Source organism: Lissotriton helveticus, chromosome 12 (genome assembly GCF_964261635.1).
Source record: "Lissotriton helveticus chromosome 12, aLisHel1.1, whole genome shotgun sequence".
Lineage (NCBI taxonomy): Eukaryota > Metazoa > Chordata > Amphibia > Caudata > Salamandridae > Lissotriton > Lissotriton helveticus.
In genome coordinates this window covers 153172214-153196025 of record NC_136073.1, presented here as the reverse complement: position 1 = coordinate 153196025, position 23812 = coordinate 153172214, and the positions used below count along the sequence as shown (strand labels likewise).

The following is a 23812-nucleotide window of genomic DNA, read 5'->3' as shown; positions in this document are numbered from 1 at the left end:
TGCTGCCTTCACTTACACAGGCTCCAGCTCTGACTGTTTCTGAGACTGAGAGATAACATAGGTTTGCTGACCAAGGTACTCCAATACTCCTGCATGTTTGTTTTTAAGTCCACTTGGGTGCGAGTCTCAGGGTACAAATCATAGTATGAGATGGGTTATTCATATACATGAATCACAGTGCTTAACAGAATTAAAATGTAATGTGCTAATCTGCCTGACCCTCTGCTGTCTTCAACCATAAACATTCAAATATCCTGCGGACAGTAAAAGGAAGCAACAGGCAAAGGCTGATTATAAATAAATTGAAAGCGGGCCAGAAAAATAGTCATATATGATAATGTATCTAATGAAAAAAGGTCAACATTTGAGTGTTAGGAAATGGTTACTGTTTTTATAGAGAACTTAATTAATTCTCTCACTCTCGGTCTCTCCCCCGCCCCCCCCCCCCCACACACACAAACACATCATGGACAATAGAACATTCCTACCTGAAATATCAGTTTTGTGGGTCCAAAAAACCCTGTGGATGTCATCTAATGATGTCCAGGAGAGCTTACATCCATAAAAGCTTTTTAGTTTAGTTTCCAGTACTCTAGGTGCATGATAGAAGGGAACAATTACTGATAATCATCACTACAAATACAATGCACAATACAAAGTTTATTTGGTTTTCAAAAGATGGATTATCCAAGTACATTTGAATACCCTTGCTATTTTGGGTATTTGAGTATTCTGACAATGCAGTACAAAACTGAAGAGAAACTTTGAAATATAACTGTGTTGTAGTAGAGGAGGAATAACTATGTATGAAATACATCTTTAATACAGGTAGGAAAGAGTAGGAGCCTGATTATGGGTTTGGGGTGTTGTAGCAGACTGCCTTCCCAGCGTCCTGCTCCCAGACAAGCATACTCGTCGGCTGCTTGCCCATCAGTTTAACAGTTTTCTTGTTATCTGGCAGGTGGTGATTTGGCGGTCCCGGGTGGTGAACCTTAGAAAGGCACCACAATAGGAACGCCAAAGCAGGTTCCTGCACGCCATGAACTGTGAAGTCCATACTGTGCAGGAACCGGGGGTGCATACAGACAGGAGGGCCCTGTAGTGCACCCTTAGTTTCCTCAGTGCTACCCTTTTCATGGCAGGCTCACCACCATGAAAAAGGTGGATGTGAGGAAACTGGTTATATGCTTGGTGGTGCTGCGGCGGCGACACTGCTAGCATATTGTGGCCTCATACCCCTGCAACACCACAGATGGATCCCGTATCCCCAGCGGATGCAGTGATCCATTGGCGTTCCAACTGGCCAACTCACGATAGGGCAGTCAAAATGCCGGTCTGGCGGTGCCCGCCCTGCCACCGTGGCTACAGCGCTCCGATAAGCCACTAAGACAGAAACATCTTGCAATGAAAGAATTATTCTAGGCAATATGGGTCATAACAAAAAACAATGGTGAATATCACAAATATTGATTCCAGAGTATTGTGTTAAAAATATTGTCCCTACACAAGTACAGTGTAACAGAATATCAAAGGTAAGAATGTACTTTTTGTATACAGCATCATATTTAGGAAGATTGTTGTATTATTAACGTTTACTTCAAACTAGTTGTCATGAATATCATTTTTAGTTAATGTATTATACATTGGTTGCTAAATTATTTTTAGATGTTAGATTTATTAGTATAATTGCTATCTTTTTAAAAAAAGAATTTGTTTTTATATGCATTTTTAAAAAAAAATTAATTAGTAATACAGAATGTTGTACAGGGCTGTTGGATTTGTAGGGGCATAGGGCTGGAAGTTAATCAATGATAATCTATTGACTTTTAATGTTAATACATTTTCAATTGTAAATTAAATATTATACTAGTGATTATTTTGATTGTTTTATTTTGTATACATTTGTATTTGATATAAAAAGAATAAACAGTTGGTACACAATCCCTTTAGATAAAAAAAGTATGAACCAACCTTTAAATCCACTATGCTCTCATACTGAAAAAAGAAAGAGAAAAGGCTGAAAAACAACTAACCCACTGCATACACCAGAGATAACTCCCAAAACTACAGCAATACATTGTTGCCCAGAATACTAGTTACTACTTATGGAGGGATTCCATTCAGCTAATTATTGAGGCCCAGGTTTGTCTAAGACGCTTTCTGTGGGGGTTGCTTTCCATGACAGATATTCACAGCCCACTTATTTCAGAGAATTGATTCCAACAAGAAATAATAAAAGGGGTATTAGGGCCCAACCAAAGCATGACTATACAAAGTATTGTAGGAATTACCATAAAAACACATCTGACAAATTTGACTGGGTATTGTCACTGAGCATCCGTGTATTTTTAGCTCTTGGGCCATATGTACACCATTTGTATCACTCTAGAAATCTCTTCCATAATCCGAGCCCAAAAACGTACTGTAACACTACATGTGATGAAAATATGATTAGTATCCACTATATGTTTCCAGCATTGAAAGAATTCAGAATTTGTCCAGCAGCCCCATTTGCAGAATGGTATGCGGGTATGACAAAGATCCTGACTGATGTTATATTGGTGTTCTTTTAGTCTAGAAATATTGACACACTGATTATTAAGCATGATACATTCATTGAAGTCAATTAGCGCCCTGTCATGTGTGTGCTAAAATACGTGAATTATCTTGTTGATCCGGAATAAGCAGCCTTTAGAGTTTCCCAGTCACCCCCTTTTGTGGATTACGGTACAGCAAATCTATACATGGTATATTGGACAGCCAAAGATTATCTGTCACTTTATTGGCCAAAAAGTAACTCCTCTGTACATATTTAAATATGCCATAAGCAGGAAAATCATTTAGAGATATCAAATCAGAGAAGACGGGAAGTTGCTGGATTGTATCCATTCAATGGAAGAATAAACAGGCTAGGATGTTCCATGGAGTGATGGTGTGATACATGTATCATTGCTGGAGAAGCGCATTTCCTCTTTGGATTTACTAGAGGTGTCTGACACACCTCACAATGGGCCCGATCCACGGAGAAGAAGCACTCCCTCTTGTCAGGATGATGATGGAAGCTTGTAGCTTATGTTTAAAGAGTGTCCTCCGGCTGTGAAATAGGACAGGAAAATGTTTTTGGACGGAAGGGCCACTGTGTGAGGCACTTGGGGAATGAACATTGAAGTAGCCAGGATTTGAATGAGGAATTTTTCCTATGCACTTCGTGCTTGAGGTAACAACTTTGAAAGGCGAACTACAACTGTTTAGAAACTCTGTGGTAGCGAGACTTTACTTTGATACACTGTGACCTGTATTGGAACTGTCCGTTTAAAGCAAGTGTTGCACTCAGGACACAGTGAAATATTGTGCAGTTTTGCCAGAATCGACGTTGAGAACCAGTAAGGAATGAAATGGGCAGTTATAAGGCATTTTGGGAATTGACATACATTCCCTTAGGGCATGTATGTGTGCCACATGTGCACACAAGCACGATTCAGGGGTGCAACAGGGTGTCAATGTGACACCCTGCCACCCTTGGATATGTTCCCCCTATTACCGATTCGGTATTTACCGAATCGGTAATAGTGAATGGCTTTCCATCCATTCCTATGGGCCTCCAGGCCCATAGGAATGAATGGGAGTTACCGAATAGGTATTTACTGAATCGATAATAAATTTTACCGAATTATTACCTACATACTATTTACCGATTTTCAAATACCGAATCGGTAAAATTCGGGATTTGAAAGTCGGTAAATAGTAATTACCTACATATGGCCCATAGATTTTATTTCTAAAGAAAAACCTTACTTGATTCATACATTAGCTCAATTGGAAGAGCAAACTCTTTCTGTCTTAAAAGTAGTCCAACTGCTATAGAGCGTAAGGGTCCCTTTGAAGCACCAACATATATGCTCTAATCACAATGCCCCCCAATACTTACGAAACACCCTTGCTCAGGCCAAAAGTTATGAACTTGGTAAGTGAGAATTTAAAGTTCGAGCTTAACTCCTCTGTATTGTCCACGTCAAGACGTTTTGGTAATCCTTCGTGTTGCACTTTCCACCTGGTCAGAGAAGAGACACAAGCAAAGGTTAATTGAATACTTTACTGTCTGAAAAGAGTTGTAAAATAATGCATCCATATAGGAACAGCAACATGTCTGCCACTTGGGTCTTAATTTTGTATTCAATGAATGATCACAGGTAAACAAGGCAATAAAAAATTAAATTAAAAACAGTGTATGTGTGTGTCTCTGTGTGTGTGTGTGGGCTTGAGTGTGTTTTGTTTGCCAATCTTAGTCCCCTTGAATGGTACTTGTTGCTTAAAATTCTTGCAAACGTGTCCTACTCTTCCTTGTTCAAGTTTGTTATGTCCATGCCACTCCACAGGAACCCAGGTGTCATAACTATACCTAGCTAAAGACCCTTTCTATAATAATTTCTGGACTTTAAGACCCTTTTGCAGTAGAACCATAGAGGCTTTCCTTATAAACAAAAAACATTGTTCGTTTTTTGTCTGTCTTTTAGCGGACACCCTAATGGGTTATCAACTCTGATCCTGCTTTTGTTGCTGATCTAGAACATCACCACAGGTGGTTAATGTAAGTGGGATTTTCTTCCATGGAGTAAGGTATCAATGAAATTGATCTATAGATGGCTCAGATGGCTCCTTCTGCAGATCAACTTTTGCCTTCAAGGCCCTCCTGGGCAAGGGCCTACTGTGGTAGCCTGAGGTAGCCACCATATTGTATGGAATCAACAAACACTCACTTCTCCTGCTTAAGTTCAGCTGAAGCACTCCCAGGTTTGTTTGTGAAACTAAACTGAAGGGAGCCCATCACAGAGCCAAACACCCTCAGGGATTCTATTGTCCCGCAACCCTTGCGACAGGAGCCACCAACACGTCCCGAAAGATCCAGGAGGCACATAAAAGCGGCTCAGATCGCAGCGCCAAACACCCTCAGGGACTCTATTGTCCAGCAACCCTTGCAGCAGGAGCCGCCAACGGGTGCAAAAGTGCCAAGGGCGGGCCTGTCCACGCCCATCAGAGCCAGTGGAAGGCTGGGCTGGGCCTACCATCTTGATTTTTACTTGCACCTGCCTTTTCCCACTTTTTGGGATATAGGACTACCTGGCGCTGTGATACAGTCCAACGAAGCCTCCCAGAGACCTACCCCAGTAAGTTTATTTGGACAACCAGTATTGACCAAAGTTATGTTTAGAGTGATTGTATCTGCCCTTCCAGATGTCAAAGCGGAAGCAAATGAGAGAGAGGGAGAGTATCTCTAAAACCCTCGAGAACTGTAGCCTTGATTGCTTTCTATCACGAGCGGCCAGAGACTTAGACGACATTCTGTTACTAAGATTTCTTTTCTGTCTGTGGAGGGGGGATCTGTTATAGCTGTGAATCTAGACACAGCTCCAAATGGCCAGTTAAGGGAGTGCCACTATTGACCAAATTACATTGGAATCATCTCCTCTTGTGAAGTCTCTGTTACAACCCCCTTTACCCCTGATGTCTGGCACTCAAGTTAAAAGGAAGAAGAAATTAAAACATTCTGAACCCTCACTGGGAGGAAATATCAGATCTAAAAAGAATCTCAGGCGATACTTTCTAAGGAGACTTTCATCACTAAGCAAGGACTCCCAATTGCGTTACACCCTCACTCTATGTCACCTGCTTCAACAGGTTTATCCTCCCAAGACATTAAGACCGTCAAGAAATGTTTTGAACAAATAATAGCAAATAATTCTTAGATACTGGATAGGCTTGATAAACTTGAGTCAATTGTGGGAAATGTTGAAAAATCATTTACTTGCTTAACGACGGGGTGGGAAATCATGGGCCTGTAGGATCCCAATGCCCTGATCCAGGGGGAGTATTGTATTCCGAAAAGCACATCATCATGGTGGGAAGCCACTGTTGCAACCCAACAAATCTGTTATGATGTTGGGCATGGTTTGGTACTGATTCATCATGTATGATATGCAATGTTACATGGTAAGATGCATTATTTCCTTGGTGCTGCAGTTCATGGTGTATTTTGGTGTTTTGTGGTAGTATGATGAGGTAAAGTTGGTTGCATATTGTGGGCTGCAGCATTTGGTGATGTACTGTGGCATGGTATGTTACATTTTGGGTGTATGTGTTACAAAATGATATTGTGTAATATTGTATGGGTTCATGAGGTGTTGAATGTGGTGTGCTGTGATGTAGGGCTGATTATTCTGGGCCTGGCTTTTTTCTTCTTTTATCTACAGCAAGGAGGCAAAGTGAGATGCATATTTCCAGTATTCTATTGCTAGGCCTATAACTCTACATGTTATGTGCACAGTGATGCTACTATTTCAGAAAAGATGGTCCAGCCCTCTTTAGCCCCAGGAAATCTGCCATAAGATACAGGGACTATCACAATATTATCATTCTTGCTCCCACTTCATAATTTATACCTTCAAAGCTATTGACACTGCAGTAGCCAAGTTGCATTTACCTCTGGCATATATATTTGGTAGTCACAAATAGGTACACTTTGACACGAAAGCCTTGCTAAGCCAGATATGGTTGACTAATCATATATGTTTAATAACATCAATGAGTAACCATAAATCATCATGTCATATCCCCTAATAAAAGGCTGTTTAGTTAAACTTTATATTTAGAGAGAACTCCCTCAATCATTTTGAAGGACGACAACTACCTTCAATTATAATGAGGCGAGATAACACAACATCACTGTCATTATGCAAGTAGTATGGAAAGGCACTATATGATATGGCACATGCAGTGGTGTATAATTGAATGTAGTAACGAATATGTTTGTGTAGAGAGGTGATGTGTGCTATAATGAGATGTGTTGGATGGTGTCATACAGTATGATTAAACATTACATGGCATGATGTGGTGTAGTATGATGTGACATCTATTCTGTGAGGTAATCTGGCATGGTGCATGGTATTATATGATGTGGACTAGCATAAATATATCACTATGTAGTGCAATGTGATAGTTTATGTATAAAGGTGTGTGGTTGTAGGTACTGTGTTATGATATTTTATGCTATGCTGTTTTATGGTGTGTTAAGTACTACTCGTTTCATGGTGTGATACATTTATTAATGTGTTGGTTATAGTGCAATAAACTGTGCTGTTCTGGGCATTTTATTTGCAGTGTTATGGGGAAATGTGTATGATATTGTGTGATTTTGTATGTCTTGTAATGGTGTGATGGTGATTTGGATGGTGAATGATGCTATATGTGATATGGAGGGGTGTCAATCTGTGTGTTGGTTGGTATTGTTATAGATGCTGTAATTAGGTATGAGGCAAAGCAGTTTTATTTAGTGTAGTATAGTGTCATGAGGGCTAGTGCAAAATTAGATGGTTTGTTGTTGTGTCATACTATATGGTGTCGTATGGTAAGGTGAAGTATGATATGCTTAAATGTAAAGTAACTCAAGAGTGAGATCTACGTTCAGAGCAGGGGCAGTCAAAACCCCAACTATTTCTAGACATATTTTAATAGGCAGTTTTATATGCCATTTCTATCCCTTTGCAACTACATATAGGGAAGAGATATCGGTTTGGGCAGTAAAAGCAGTCACAGTTGACTCTACTTTTCTCCTCTAACTGTTCTGAAAACCATGAAATGGCGGTTCTTTGATATTTTGAAGCTTGTCAAAATCCTGGGTCACTGAAAGCAAAAGACCAATCTACCTTTTGTATTGATGCCATTGCCCCTTTCCAGAGTATCAGAACAAATAGAAGTGTATTAACAAATCAACCACAATGTCAGGTAGAGTTTAAAAGCTTGTGTGTGCGCAGTATTTAAAAAATGCCAAATAAGAACCAACTTCCCCAATTCTGTCCATCTAAAACCAGCTGACGATCGGCATCCTGGAACATGACACAGCCTATGCCATAATTAAGGGTTTGTGCTGGAGTGTGAGATAACCTCAAAGTAAGTATGAAAAGTTAACCACATTCACACAAGTATATATGCCTAAAGTAAGTAGACGCAGTAAAGCACATCACACATCTCCCCTTCACCTACACAAATTTTAATAACACACATAACTATTAGGATAAATACAAGGTTGCCTAATTCTGCTGCTATTTGAATTTATTGCAGTACTCTACTTGATTATGAGACAGTCTTTCCTACCACCCTGAGAACCCAGATTAACTGCATGCTCTCATCCAACACATTGGTTTTTCCTTTCTCCAGAGTAAGCTGCACTCAAACTTGAGGTCTCATCCTCAGTGTTGACTACCACATCACTGTCATCATCCAGTCTTCCTGAGCCATTGATTCTGACAGATCATTTCTCCTCATGCTCCCTAACCATCGCTCATCAGAAATAAGTTTCCTCCATCAATCCCTAAAGCTGAAACTGAAATGTTTGGCTATACAACTGAAGTGGTTGCACCACTTGCCAACACCACGCTCCACTTACTCCTAAGCTTATTATTCAACACCTTGCTTGAACCCCCCCATACACACACACCAAGTGTCAAGGGCTAAAAGATTGAAGGAATAACCATGCTCAACATTCTCTGGATGCTTCACCAGATCAGCCCACTTGACCTCACAATTAATACCTTTATTCCAATTATCATACTAGAAGGGAGGACACTGTTTAAGTCTACATCTTCACTGGGATTTGATAGATCTTTGGATAAGTAACCTTGTTGATCTCTCAAAGGTATTAGCTTTAAGGGGCTTGATGAAGGAGGGTTGAATAATTGATCAGTCTTCAGGAGTTCTATCTTTTGGGGGAGGTATCTTATCCAGAATGTCCAAAAGGTCTGACCAAGGTATTTTAATCTATTTGTGGACTATCAAAGCAATCTTCTATCTGGTTTATTAAACAAGTTCAAGGGCAAGGAGACATGTCAGTGGAGTCCATGACTTAACCTCTACGTAGTCGGAGTGGTGCTTTTCATTGTTACATAGATTTTGAAGGTCGTTTTCTGAACTTAACTTCCTGGTCTCCACCTTGGGATCAAAAGTCAATCCTTTCTATCATGAATATCACTACATTTCAACCTCCGTGTTTCCTTTAAAACATTTCGTACTTAGCACTTTTTACTCTGTCAAGATTGTTGGTTCGCGGTACAAAAGGGGGTGGTGATGGTCGGAGCATCTGAATCAATCAAACACTCACACCCTGTCAAGAGATCTGGGTTTAATCCATCACCGTTCTTTAGCCCACTCTGCCACCCCAGTTCAGACATGGCTATATGCAAATCAGTCTGACCCTGTGCCTCATGGGAACAGTTCAGCCCGAACTGCCAAGCCATGTCTTCCCTGGACCGGAAACAAGCTTCCGAGGACCGGTTTCTGGCATTCCAGCCGTCTTCAGCCCGGCTTGCTTGAATCCAGTGGCAAAGTGAGCAAGGGACTCACGTCTGAGCATACCCTGCCACACTTTGTTGGTTCGGCATATGGGCAATTGGTCCCTTAAATCACTAGGTCTCCTTAGCTCAGAGATTTTTCTGATACATTGATCTCTTGAGCAGGTCCAGATTTATTCAGAAAACTTTTTCTTCTTTTCACGTTTACCAAGACAATCTGCCAAAGTCTAAAGTGTAGAGCATGGCATCTGTCTGCTTAAGGTACCATAGTGTGGGCAGTGAGCCTCATCATCAATTTTAATCTAAAAATCCAGATTCTGAGTGAAGACAGTCATCACTACAGCTTATGCTTCTTTAATGGGAATCTCCTGTACAGCATCTAGAGAGATATACTACGTTAAATTCCATTCCAATGTAGAGGCTAAAGGGGGTTCAGGGTAGGACATTTGTTGATCAGCCACCTTCACATTTATCATGCACTACAAATTAGAGGTGGACAATTTAGTATTTGGCATTGGGACTTAAAGCACTGCCCTTAGTACTGCATTTGTGATTTCCACCTAATAATTTTATTAATGGGTTACAGGTGGCGATTTTTAATTTTTTAATTTTTTATTTTAGTAATGAAGGGCATGTCATTTCTTTAAAAACGACCGAGACAGGGAAAAGCATGAGGAGCTAATATGTTGATTACCTACCTGTACTGTTCATGAACTAAATACAGTCTTCATTGTCTTATACCCTGTGACTCCCCCTTCTGGTTAAATCTGTTCTGACTTTGTCTTTGTGTGGTCATGTGTAGTTACTGTAAGCTGCAATGAAAAATACCCAATAATGATAACTTCTAGCTACAAATCATACCGATGGAAGCCTATTCAGTAATGTGAAGAGGAAAGAAGTGGAATAACTTTGGATTGGAAGAAATAACTTTTAGTAATGAGGAGAGATGGACTGATATCTAGGGATATTCTGGATAAGGTGTGTTATGGCATTATACACAGATTGCAGGTCTTATAATACGTAGAATGGAAGCCCTACATTTCCTAGCTGTTATCATGGTATGCAATGCAGTCTTGCAGGTAGTAGAAGGTAGATGTGACAGATCTTTTCTGACGATTTTAAGTGAGACATAGCAGATTGCAGTGAAAGTAACAACATGTGTAGGTGTTCAAGTAGAAAAAGGGTGACACCAAGTCAAAGGTAGCAGACAGATCAAGTAAAATCAAGATAGATGAGCCACTGTGATGCAGTTTGGCTCGAAAATGCTCCATGGCTGCCACAGGTGATGCAGCCTGAAACCATATTGCCAGGGGTCCAAAAGAAGTTGAATCCCAAGTAGCCTGACAGTTGGTTGTTCACCATTTGCTCCAGAATCGTAGATGTTAAATGGAGACAGAAATAGGCCAACACATAGGGGTCAGCAGATGTTTTCTTTGTAATTATATCATGTAAGCTTGTTTCCAAGACACCCGAACAGTGGCTGTAATAAGGGGCAAGTCCAAAACAACTGACAAAGACTTAGACCAGTAGAATCCATACCTGTGCTGAAAATACACGGAGGTAAATATCACATGAGCTGCCTGAATAAGAAGAGGTTATAGCATAAAGAGGTTCTTCGACTGTACTTGTAATTGCTTGAGGAGACACCGGTAAGTGCGGTGGAAGTTGATTTTAGGAAAGAAAGCTATTCAAGAGCAGATTTCCTTGGTGAAATTATTGTGGATGGATGCAATTCTATTTTAACATAGCCAGATCCTCACATAACGCTTGAGCAGGATAGATAACTAAGTTACATAGACAGATGTATTTTATAATAGCGAAAACATATTTAGATGAATTAAGAGGTGTTTTATCTGTATAACATGTGGAATGCGCTTTCAATGATGATTTAGTGGTCCCTTTTTGTAGCTTGCCTGGACTCAGTGTCATAATCAATGCCACAATTCTGTTCTTCTTCTACTTTGGTGTTTAGTTGCTCTTAGAGTATCGGAATACAATAGGGTGGCTGGACTGTCACTAGATGATTTCTTACATTTGAGATGGGGAATGGTGTCAAACGCCATTAATATCCACAAGATGAAGCCAATAGCACCCTCTGACTGCAAGCCTGATAAAGTACAGCAGAACTGAAGTGAAAGCTTTGGCTAAATTGTCAGAATTACTCTTTGATCATTTTTTTACCATTTAAATGGTTGGTCCTGGACAGGGCATAGTGTCAACTAGCTGAAAAGGGACTTTCAAGTGATCTAACTATAGAAGGGGAACGGGGGTAAAATTGAGCATACACATCAACAGTTTTTTCAACACAAATATTATAATCTCCCGAATGGAAAACTTTGCATCCTTGAGAATAAAAGGCACATGTCGCTCAGCTAAAGTAGTAATGAAGTGACTGGTGTTCCATGCAGTACAATACACTAGGTTTTCAGAAAAAGAGCATGTGGATTGGTGTTAACCAAAATATAAATCCCTCTGCTTGAGATAAATTGATGTTAATCTCCAAACTGATAAGGTCGGAGCAGGACAGCCCTACTTCTAGTCAATGTGTGCACTCTTGATGCGCTATAGAGTAGCACTTCTGGACTGCAAAGGCAATATCAGGCATGGTGGAATCATGTTTCCAAGTTTCAACAATGAACATAATAACACGATTATTTGTGGATATAAAGTCTGAGTTGAGGACGTTGAATTTGAGAAGTGATCTGACATTCATAAGACAGCAGGCAAAGTTGTTGCTTCTAGACGAAGATATCCCTACTACTCCTGCTAACCAAAAGTCTGATTAAAGATCAAATGATTGTCAGCAAGATTTTGGGAATAATGGGGCATATTATCAAGGGGGTTTAGCTCCGCTTTTTTGGCTTTAAAAGCCAAGAAAGCGGAGATAAAATTATCTCCCTATTACCTAGCTGTCGCTAACACCAGTTAGCGACAGCTAGTAGGAGATAGCGACCATCTTGGGCCCCACTTTGCATGTCAGTGATATTTATCACTAATGACATGCAAAGTGGGCGTGCCAAGATGTTAGCGACTGGAAACAGTCGCTAACATCGCTATCTCCTATTACCAACTTTTGGAGATATTCGCGCCAAGCGCGAATATCTCCAAAAACTAACACCTGCCCTGAGCAGTTCTTAGATCCAATGGGAGGTGGATAACATGGCTAAGAGCATTAGCTCGGTAATGCATGAATATCGCTGACTTTTCAGCGATATTCATGCATTGCGGCCGTTTTTTATCGCATTTGCGATAAACCTTGATAATAGCAAGGTTTATCTGCGATAATTTCTGACGATGCTTAGCGTTCCAAAATTCGTTGCTAAGCATCGTTAGCGATAAATTTCGCTTAACGTTGGTAATATGCCCCAATGTGTAGTTCTTGTTTCTGGGGCCGAAGGGCTTTGGGTATAGAAGGAGGCTGTGCGCAGACCGGCTTGCCTCAGGTAGGTCCAGCTTTGGCACACTACTGTCGCACTGCAGTGGATTAATTTTGGTTCTCATGTTAAAGGGTCAGGACCTACTAAACATCTAATGCACATTACATTCGAGTAGCGTAGATAATGCTGAGAGGCATACACAAGTGCAGTGGATATATTAAAAATAGAACTGCAAACTAGCTGCTCGTGCGCCTATCAGGAAATCTTCCTTGCCTGATTTGCTACAAGGAAATAAAACTAAAATTTAAATAAAATGAGAAAAATTGCCAACCCATCCAGCTAAAGTATGTAGAGTCTTGCATGGAAAGATTACTGTGCTGTGGTATATAAATAAATAATACCGGATCTATTTTTGGATGAATGAATGAATAACAGATAGCTCAATAAAATAAGAGTCAAGATTCGAGGTAGTAGGAGTTTCTGCAGGTTTATTACAGCATAAGGACAGGATCAGGACAACCTGCATAGGATGACCCAGCAGCTGCTGGGGCTAGGTCTGGGATGAGCGCGCTAACTTTTAATAACAATACATCGACTTATATACATAGCGCAAACACATAGCATTACATTGCAGTAGGCGTAGCAGTGGGTGGAGCAGAAGGCGTGACGCGTAGCAGTCGCGAAAGATAACAGTAAAAAGAGGTGTAACTGGGAGTATACATAGACATGTGAGGCAAACGTAACAGAATATGTCATGAAATGGGGCGGAAACATTGGAGGGGGCTACCTAAGGAGCCGGGACCTCTAACCTAATGGTGCGCGAAAACTGGCAATGACGTGTTACTAGGAGAAGCTGGGGGCTACGAACTCTGTGCTAGGAGCAGAGACTAGAGTCTGGAGGGTCGGAGCGACATGTACCTAAACCCTATCTGGTATCTGGTGTTTAGGGAACATGTTGATATAAACTAGAAGTCATGAGGGGAAAAGCTAACTTGATTCTTAAGACTGGACCATGCATTATTCTACATGTAGTGCGTGATGGAGAATATTAAATGACCATTAATACAGTATTTCTCTAACGTGGAGCCGCATAGGCTAGACAATGACGGAAACTATTGATGCAGTTCAGTAGCTTAGGAATGCAGAGGAGGAGGACTGAACTGATAGCTGGAACTATAACATACTCTTGGCAGACTCAGAGGCAGAGCCAAGCTGCACCGGGCACTGCGAGGCAGGAAGTAAGTGAAGGGTCGAGGATACAGGTGGGGGCTGTATCGCTCCTTAGCGAGGCTTTCAGGAGACAGGAGCTGAATCTGATGTCCGGGCCCTTTTGAGGCCTGGAAACGGGGACTTTACAATGGAATAACGTGCACACTGAGAAACGTGGCAACATACTTTACATAGGCCTGATATTCGTAGTATTCACGAGGACTGGAAACTAGCATACTAAAGGTGGACACAACTGTAATTGCGTCATTAATCAGACATGGGGAATAACATATGCATATTGGTCATGCACACATAACATATGATGGATGAGGCGTAGGGACACAGAACATGGCAAAATTTACTTTTCCACATTCCCTCCTTGTCACTACGTTTCCATCAGGAAACATCAATTTTCATGATACCATCTATCATTTCATACAGTATCATTTGCTCGTCTCGAATTGTCTTGGAACGGGATTTAGAACGGGGCTTGGGACTAGGAATACAAGAGGTAGCGCACATGCTGCAAATCGCAGGGCCACATTGTATACAGAGGCAGCAGCTAAATATGATCGCTACTGCAATACCTAGAAAAGACAGGACTTTCCATCCCCATGCGGAAATTATATTCCAGAACCAACCGGACCATGTCCAGGTGCCTGGATCTTGGTGTAACAGATGGGCAATTTTATGGAGTCTGGTTATAGCTGAATAAACAGACGGCGCGTTATTTGGAATGAAAATGCAGCAACTAGATCCGATGACTCTACAGGCCCCGCCCCTATCGGCCAGTATGACGTCAAGGACGAGACGATTTTGCAAAACGACAAATCTCATAGCAGATTGTTCTTCGGTTAAGTTACCTAGAGCAGAGGCAGTCTCATTTACTACAGCTTCAAGGGTTCTTGTTAACCTACGGATCAGTTTACTATTCTGGACAGGTCCTACGAAGAAGAAGAAACCTTTATTGAAATCTGTATACTGTTCTAGAGTAGTTTCAGTATAATCGACAATTGGGGACTCCCTTCTATGTCTAATGTGTACTAGATGTGTGTTTCTGTGATAATCAGATGGGGCTAGGAAAACAGGTGGCAGTAGGAAAGCAATGTAACAGGTTCCCTCCCAATCGAGGGGCAGACGAACATATGCAGTTTGACCACAAATAAAATAAGAATGACGTGAAGCTTTGAAAACAGATATCCCACTGTCACTATACTGGATAACAGTAGTACATTCACTATGACCTACATGTATGGAACCATAACTACGGACACATAATTCGCCTTTGACTGGTAGTACTGAAATAGCAGGTAAGTCTGGAGTAGTATCAGACTGAACATTCAGGACCATGAAATTCGACGAATAATTACCTAAATTATATACTTCATTTTCTAAATCTAAACCTGTTCTGTGGGGGAAACCTTGCTTGTCTGAGAAACATGTACTGTTAAGAAAAGACATATCTGTTGAGGAAGACGTTAACGTGGACCATGCTCCACACGAACCATTGTGTGAGAATGGATAAGGAAAGAGTGGCAGAACTCCCTTCGAGGTCTGGAAAGGGGGGAGTCGACCACACACCCAACAATTAGTGGCATTGCTGGTCTGGTGTGAATAATGTAACATACGGATAAATGTGTTGTTGCGCATAGCGAGACGGTAAGAATATTCGTGAGGAGGCAGATCACTAAACGTGTGTTCTACTGTAGCATTAGCAGACATATTTACATGAGGAACTGGAAAATACAGATAGAACGCATAGCTGGTGCAGGAAATCAAAATGCTGATGAATAATACGAAACTCAGAAAAACGATACATCTGATTGAACTTTGACTGACTCTCTCACTATGGGGGTCTATTTTATACATGTCAGAAACAATCTAACCGTTTCACCTAGGGGAGGACTTATACAATCAAACTGACTGACTTATTTTACTAGACCTGAGCTTTAACTTATACTCCTGCTGCGGAGTTTTCTCTAACAAGGGAGGGGTTGTAATAATGTCTTGTGCGGGACAGTCCTTAAGAGCAATATTTTGGCAGTCCTTCAAATCCTGGGAAATGTTTTTAGAAACGGATTTCAGTCCTTTAAAAAGTTTAACATGAGAAAGGTGGATCCATCCTTTTCTGCCTTCCAACTTGACGGCTGTACGGGTGGTGAGGAGGACCTGACGTGGTTCCTTCCAACGTGGTTCCAGCGGACTTGATCTGTCGAAATTCCGGACCATCACTAGGGAGCCTGGAACGATCTCGTGCGGTGCCACCTCGGTATTGTCTGGAAATGCGGCGGCAACCTGTGAACGACATGAGTTGAGGGCAGACATCAAGGAAGCTAGGTAATCTGTCAGCATATTACATGAAACATCGGTAATACTTCGGGGTCTAGGAGTACCCCACATGTTAGGGGGGCGGCCGAATACGACCTCATACGGGGACAGACCTGATCTGGAATGTGCGACCATGCGCATATAAAACAGAGCAACTGGCAGAGCTACTAGCCAGTCCACACCTTTTTCTTTACAGACTTTGGCAATACGGATTTTCAGGGTCTGATTATGTCTCTCTACGAGACCGGCTGCTTCAGGATGGCGTACACAATGGAACTTCCACTGGTACCCTAACAAAAGGGAAACGTGCTTCATGAGTTCGGATGAGAATGGCTGACCGTTATCAGAATATACGACTCTAGGGAGTCCGTATCTAGGGAAGAATTCACGAACCAACTGCTTGGCAGTGGTCGCGGCTGTGTAATCTGGGACTGGATATGCTTCTGTCCACCTGGACAAAGCGCATACAACTACAAGGACATACTTGAAACCTCGACATCGCTCCATCTGAATATAATCCATCTGGAGGACCTCAAAAGGGTGGTCAGGGGGCTGGAAACCACCTTGTTCCACCGGGACACTTTTACCTGGATTAAACTGACAACATATCATACAGGTGCGGACTTTCTGCTTGGCTGCAGCTCGTAAATGCTTGTTGAACCAAATGTTCTGGATACTGTCTAACATAGCTTTTTCTCCTAAATGTGCTGGACTATGTGCGGTGTTGATAACGACTTGAACCATAGAGTCGGGAAGAAACCATGTGGCTCTACCCTTCGTTAACCATCCTTGATCTGTCTGGACCCCTCCTTGTTCAGACCATTTCTTGATTTCATCGGGAGTAGCATGTAACTGGATATCTATGACATCTTGTGTAGGGTCCTTAACTGTCATGCAGGTAGTCAGATCTGGAGTATGTGTCTGATTAACTGGAATGTCTGGAGTCTGTGCTGTAAGCTTGGCTGTGCGATCTGCTAGATCATTACCTTGAGAAATAATGTCAGTAACTTTCGTATGTGCTTTACATTTCATGATAGCAATGGATGTCGGTAAATGTATGGCATCTAACAGGGCTTGAATAAGGAGACCATGCTGAATCTTGGTTCCATGAGAAGTCATGAAACCTCTCTCCTGCCAGAGCACTCCGAAGTCGTGTACAACTCCGAATGCGTAACGTGAATCTGTATAAACATTAACTTTCAGGTTCTTGGCATGCATACAGGCTTGTGTCAGAGCGACTAGCTCTGCTGCTTGAGCGGACAGGGTGTCAATACGGTGTGTCTCAATAACTTCGGTGTCAGTAGTTACTGCATATGCGGCGACTAGTTCTCCTGTACTAGTTCTCATACATGAACCATCCACATAAAGTGTCAGGTCAGGATCTGGTAACGGAATGTCTGTCAGGTCTTGTCTTGGCTTTGTCGTAATATTAACTACTTCCACACAATCATGTGGGTCTGGATTTGAATTAACTGATGGTAACAGTGTAGCGGGATTCAGGACGTTGCAGCGTCTAATTTCTATGTGTGGCTGGAACAGTGTCAATTCATAACCTGTTAAACGTGCAATTGTCAAGTGCTGAGTTTGTGTTCGGTTTAAAAGAACTTCTACGGAGTGTGGGACTTGTACTGTCAGGGAATGTCCTAGAACTATGGAATCACTTTGTCTGATAGCTAGTGCTGTGGCTGCAACTGACTTGAGGCACGCAGGCAACGCCTGGGCGACTGGATCTAATGTGCTCGAAAAATAAGCACAGGGCTTGTATTGTCCTGCTTGATCTTGTGTGAGAACAGATAATGCTGTACCTTCGCGTTCAGTAACGAAAAGTGTAAAAGGCTTACTGTAGTTCGGTGTAGCTAGAACTGGAGCTTGACATAGGGCTTTCTTTAACTCGTTGAAACTAAGTGTATGGTCAGATGTCCAAGGGAGGACAGTCGATACGGCTGCCTCCTGTGTCGTTAACTGTATCAGTGGCTTGGCTAGAAATGCATACTGGGGAATCCATTGTCTACAATAAGAAGTAAGGCCGATAAAGGCACGTACCTCCTTCTGGGTTCTGGGCTGGGGAAGACTCGCTATTAACTGGATACGGTCGGGTGTCAACTGCCTACCCCTCTTGGACAGCAAGTGTCCTAAGTATACCACTTGCTGGACACAGAATTGAAGCTTCGAAGGTGACACCTTGTGCCCCATCTCGGCTAGAAAATACAAGACTGTAAGTGATGCTCGCTCGCAAGCACGTTCAGAACGGGCTGTGATCAGTAGATCATCAACATACTGGAGCAGGGCAGTGTCAGTTGGCATGTGAATGTTGTCTAGTTGTCTCTTGAGTGCTTGACTGTAAATACTAGGGCTTTCTGTGAAACCTTGAGGAGCGCGTGTAAACATATAGCTCCTTCCATTTAAACAAAATCCGAAAAGAAACTGGCTGTCTGGATGAATTGGAACACTAAAAAATGCATTCTTGAGGTCAATGACAGTGAAAAACATGGCTTCGGAATCAATGGCTGTTAACAGGGAAGAAATATCTGGGACAACTGGGTACTGAGGAATAATACATTTATTAAGCTCTCGTAAATCAATCACTAATCGATATACTGGGGGTGCATTTGGATCAGTACGTTTCATGACTGGAATGATCGGAGAATTGCATACATTGGAGTCAGTTTCTACAACTACTCCTTGAGCCATGAGCTCGTCAATAATTTTGGATAAGGCTGCTACAGCCTCAGGTGGCAATCTGTACTGTCTGATTCGGGGTAACACTACACCTGGCTTGAGAGTCACACGATGGGGTGTGATTTGCATATAACCTACATCAGTTGGACCTTGCGCCCATAAGTGCTGCGGAACATTAGACAGTCTTGAATCAAAATCTCGTAATACATAGTGACCCTTAAAGTCACGTAGGAACAGACGTATTCCCTCTGGGGAACAGCAAATAACTGCACCTAATTCTTTCAGTGTCTTAATGCCTAATAGGTTTTCTGGACATGACTTAGTAAGTAACAGATCAGTAGTACGGGACAATGGACCTACTTCTAGAGTGACTGGCTTTGATATCTCATTAACTATTGGCTTTCCTGAAAATCCAAGGGAAACATTTCTTGAGCCTGAGAGCGGAGCCCCTGGAACTTCGGCATGATTAATTGTGGTCCTACTTGCCCCTGTATCGATCAAAAACTTTCTATCTTTCCCTAATACTTGACTGTGAACATAGGGACCTTCTTGATCTACAGGTATCTCGATGAGAGGCAAGCCTACCTCCCTCTCTAGGCTGTTTCATGAATATGACTGGTACTCTGGATACTCAGACTGCGCATACTGGTACATCTGCGATGTGACATGCTGTGTTGCAGCAATAGGCTGCGGTACTGTAACTGTCTGTTGTGCATTCTGTGACTGAGGAATCTGTGAAACTTGTTCTTGTCTAGGCGGACGTGGTCTTTCTTTAGTCTTACCAGTAGCTATGTTATGTTTCAGAACTGCACACTCGTTTATAAAATGACCTGGTTGTTTACAATAATTGCAGTTCCCTTTAACGGGAGCTGCAGGATGACTGGCTTGATTGGCTTGATTTGGACCCCTCTTCTGACTGTCTTGAGGAACAGATTGTGCAACTAGCACTTTCATTTTCGTGTCTTTCATACGTTTTCTTTCGTGTTCTTGCTCTTCTCTAATTCTATTCTGGTGATACTGGAGCATCTGGAGCATCTGGGACGGAGTATTTGCTTGCCAGGTGCTTTCGACTTTCAAAACTCGATTTTTAATTTGTGGACTTGAATTCTCGACTAATTTGGTAACGAAAAGGTGAGGGTATGACTCACTACTTGTCTTGAGACCACTGTTAATACTGAAACATTTTTCAAATCTAGAATAAAAATCACTAATATCCTCATCTTGTTTCTGTTTACAGGCTGAGATTGCATCCCAGTCTTCCTTCCTAGTTGTCAATAATCTGGGTAAAACTTGAATCAGTAATTCTGGTAATTCTTTACATTTATCTCCAAGACCGGTACCTGGTACTCGTGCCTTGTCTTCAGCTTCTAGAGCTGCCCAATCGATCTTTTTCTCTCCCACCTCCCATTCTTTTTCTTTTAACTTTTCATATACCCCTGCGGGTAACAGGACCTTTAACATTTTAATGATGTCTGGGTAAGTGTATTCTCCCATACGGAGCATGTCTTTTAATTCTCTATGGAACCCCGCTGGATCTTTGTCATGACAGGGAATTAATTTCTTCATTTCAAGAAGTTCCATCTTTGAAATCGGAGTGTATACAAACACTCGTTGCATTACGCCACCCGCCCCTTGGACTGGGTGGACTTCTCGTAACGGATTCTGTCTGTCTATGTAGAATGATTTACTTTCTGGGGGTGAGACATGAACAAAATGCGGGTTCAGAAACGTTCTGTATTTGTGGCGCTGTTCTAAAATGACACTAATTAAATCGGTACCTAGACCTCTCCATCTATACTGGAGTAACTCGTTCAGGACATCGTGCAACGGACCTGGATCAGAATGTTGATCCTCATACAAAGTAATGAGGTGCTGAATCATATACGTACCCACCAGTCGTTGCTCGGCTGGGGGCATTTTCAGAAACATTTGTGCCACTATTTCGTCTGGAAAAGTGGTAGAATCAGTAATCCATCGGACTGCTGATCGGGCTAGTTCTTGTTCATGCATGGTACTTAATTCACTGTAACCGACTCGTGATTTCAGAATGTGATCGGTAGCTTGAAATACTTGTTCTAGAGAACCTTGTTCTGGTGCTGGATGATGAAAAATAGACTTGGGTTCTAGGCGTAAATGGCGATCTGGAAATCTAGATTTTCCTACATACGCTATTCTGGCGGGATTCTCGTCTTCCTCTTCAGGATCAGAGATACTTTCTTTCTCGCTTACTTGTGCTGCTTTACGCTGTTCGTGTATCTTTACTATTTCTTTACGAATTTTCTTGTACATACTCTCCATGGCACCGACGGTCTTGTGCTTACCCTCGGCTATATTATCACTCCACCTTGTCAGGATTCTCATTTCGGCGGAATCTTTAGACGGGTAATCTTGTTCTCTTATTAGACAATTGATCAGGAACTTTAATATCATGAGCTGAATCTCGGCTTTCCTTTGAGACATAATCTCGCCAATACTTTCTGGATCATCCCCTGTACGGATGAAACGATATATTCTGTCTAGATCTTCTTTCATATTCGGTAAGGTGACTAGATACTCGGTCACTCTCCTTACACGTAAGGAATATAAAACCATATTGTATTCGCCTGGAACTGGATCATAGACACATTCGGTAAGGGTTTGCCTGATTTCTGTGACAGACTGATGTTTGGGCGTACGCTGTAATGCTTGAGCATGTAATTCGAGTAATGTTGAACGCTTGTGTGGCGGCGGGGTTTGAGGAGGACCTCCTCCTGCGGCCCCTAGACTAGAATCGTCGACTGACATTCTTCGTCCTGGCAGAGTCGGTAATTGTAACGTGGGCTGGACTTGTATGGTGGACTGGACCGGGGGTGCTGTTAAGGGCACCCCGGTGTCTGAAGGAGCATGAATTACCTGGTTTACAGGGACTGGCGGAGCGCGAACAGGATTTGCATATTCGGGGACTGTGTCGTCCAGATAGGACGAAATAAAAATATCAGCTGCGGTCGGTTTGTGACGTAGCTTGGTCGGAACTAATGGTGGCGGGAAATTACTAGATGCCTCTGGGGTCGCTTTTGGCACACCTTCGGCAAGAAGAGGATACATACCCTTAATGAGGGCATGCCTCTGTCTGTCTGACTGTTCGGCTTTGACTTGTTCACCTATCTCGATTAATTCTCTTTCTTGGGCTCGTTCCTGCGATTCTCTACTTAACTCTGACTTTCTGACTTCCTTTTCCGTTCTTCTATGAGCTTCCTTGCGCCATAACTCGATGGCATCTTTCTGTGACTGTCTGGCTTTCTTTTTCCATAATGCTTCTTCTACTCGCATGATACATTCGGCATCCCATGTACCCGATACGGGCCATCTATACTTTTCTTCTAACTGTTTGGTATACTCTACCCATAAATCTAGATACATTATGGCGCTTATGCCATGTTTCTGATACATAAAGTGACCTGGACTGTCCCTAGGCGGGACAGGAACTGCTTCCTCTAATAAACCCTTTCTAGTTTTTAACTGACGTAACTTGGAAAATATAGGCATGACTGAACTGTAATCTAGACACAATACAATATACAATGAAAACACGAAATCACGTCGCACTCATACCACAACAGTAAAATACATGAAGAACATTATAAATAACAGTTCGAACAGAATATTACCTGGAATACTGAAAACAGAAACAGAACAGAATTTCTCGAGAACGGAACAGACTAGAGTTACTGGATGCACTGCTGTAACAGTACGGAACATACCGGTCCCATAAAGGGACGCATCAAGACCCGTATCCACCTAGGTGAACACTTCGTTTGTGAGTCTGGGCACCACCAACCCACGGACCAGGAGTCAATTTAGATTGGTCCTGTCTAGATACTACCCCAGCAATGGTACTCACCGGGCAGCACGGAACGGAAGGCCTCGAACGGGACTGGACTGCTACGACGACGAACTTCGGACTTCGGACTTCAGTTACGGGTGGGCCTCCGGATACCTCGGACCTTGGACTCTCGGCTTGGGCTCTGGTTGGGACTCGCCGCGTTCCTCCACCGTCTCGTTCGGATGCTGGACCGCCTCCTCCGTCTCCTCCGTGGGCCTGAGGGATACTTGGAGCAGAAATATCTGCCAGTGCACGGTATGGTTCCGTCACGACTGCAGAGGGTCAGGGGGTCGGCGTGGATTCACCGACGCGTGGGGAAAGGGCAAGTCCCTATTCGGGCGCCATTATGTGGTATATAAATAAATAATACCGGATCTATTTTTGGATGAATGAATGAATAACAGATAGCTCAATAAAATAAGAGTCAAGATTCGAGGTAGTAGGAGTTTCTGCAGGTTTATTACAGCATAAGGACAGGATCAGGACAACCTGCATAGGATGACCCAGCAGCTGCTGGGGCTAGGTCTGGGATGAGCGCGCTAACTTTTAATAACAATACATCGACTTATATACATAGCGCAAACACATAGCATTACATTGCAGTAGGCGTAGCAGTGGGTGGAGCAGAAGGCGTGACGCGTAGCAGTCGCGAAAGATAACAGTAAAAAGAGGTGTAACTGGGAGTATACATAGACATGTGAGGCAAACGTAACAGAATATGTCATGAAATGGGGCGGAAACATTGGAGGGGGCTACCTAAGGAGCCGGGACCTCTAACCTAATGGTGCGCGAAAACTGGCAATGACGTGTTACTAGGAGAAGCTGGGGGCTACGAACTCTGTGCTAGGAGCAGAGACTAGAGTCTGGAGGGTCGGAGCGACATGTACCTAAACCCTATCTGGTATCTGGTGTTTAGGGAACATGTTGATATAAACTAGAAGTCATGAGGGGAAAAGCTAACTTGATTCTTAAGACTGGACCATGCATTATTCTACATGTAGTGCGTGATGGAGAAT

General features: G+C 42.4%; 1 protein-coding gene across 2 annotated transcripts in view; it reads right to left on the bottom strand.

Moving 5' to 3' along the window:
• Window positions 1-23812, bottom strand: part of LOC144798263 (hydroperoxide isomerase ALOXE3-like) — a 211574-nt gene that overhangs the window by 109787 nt on the left and 77975 nt on the right. For both annotated transcript variants that reach the window (XM_078669028.1, XM_078669027.1), the window contains exons 4-5: window positions 3929-4051; window positions 489-592 (exon numbers count right to left, since the gene is read on the bottom strand). In XM_078669028.1, coding sequence (XP_078525154.1) covers window positions 489-592; window positions 3929-4051 — 227 coding nt within the window. The remainder of the gene's footprint in view (window positions 1-488; window positions 593-3928; window positions 4052-23812) is intronic.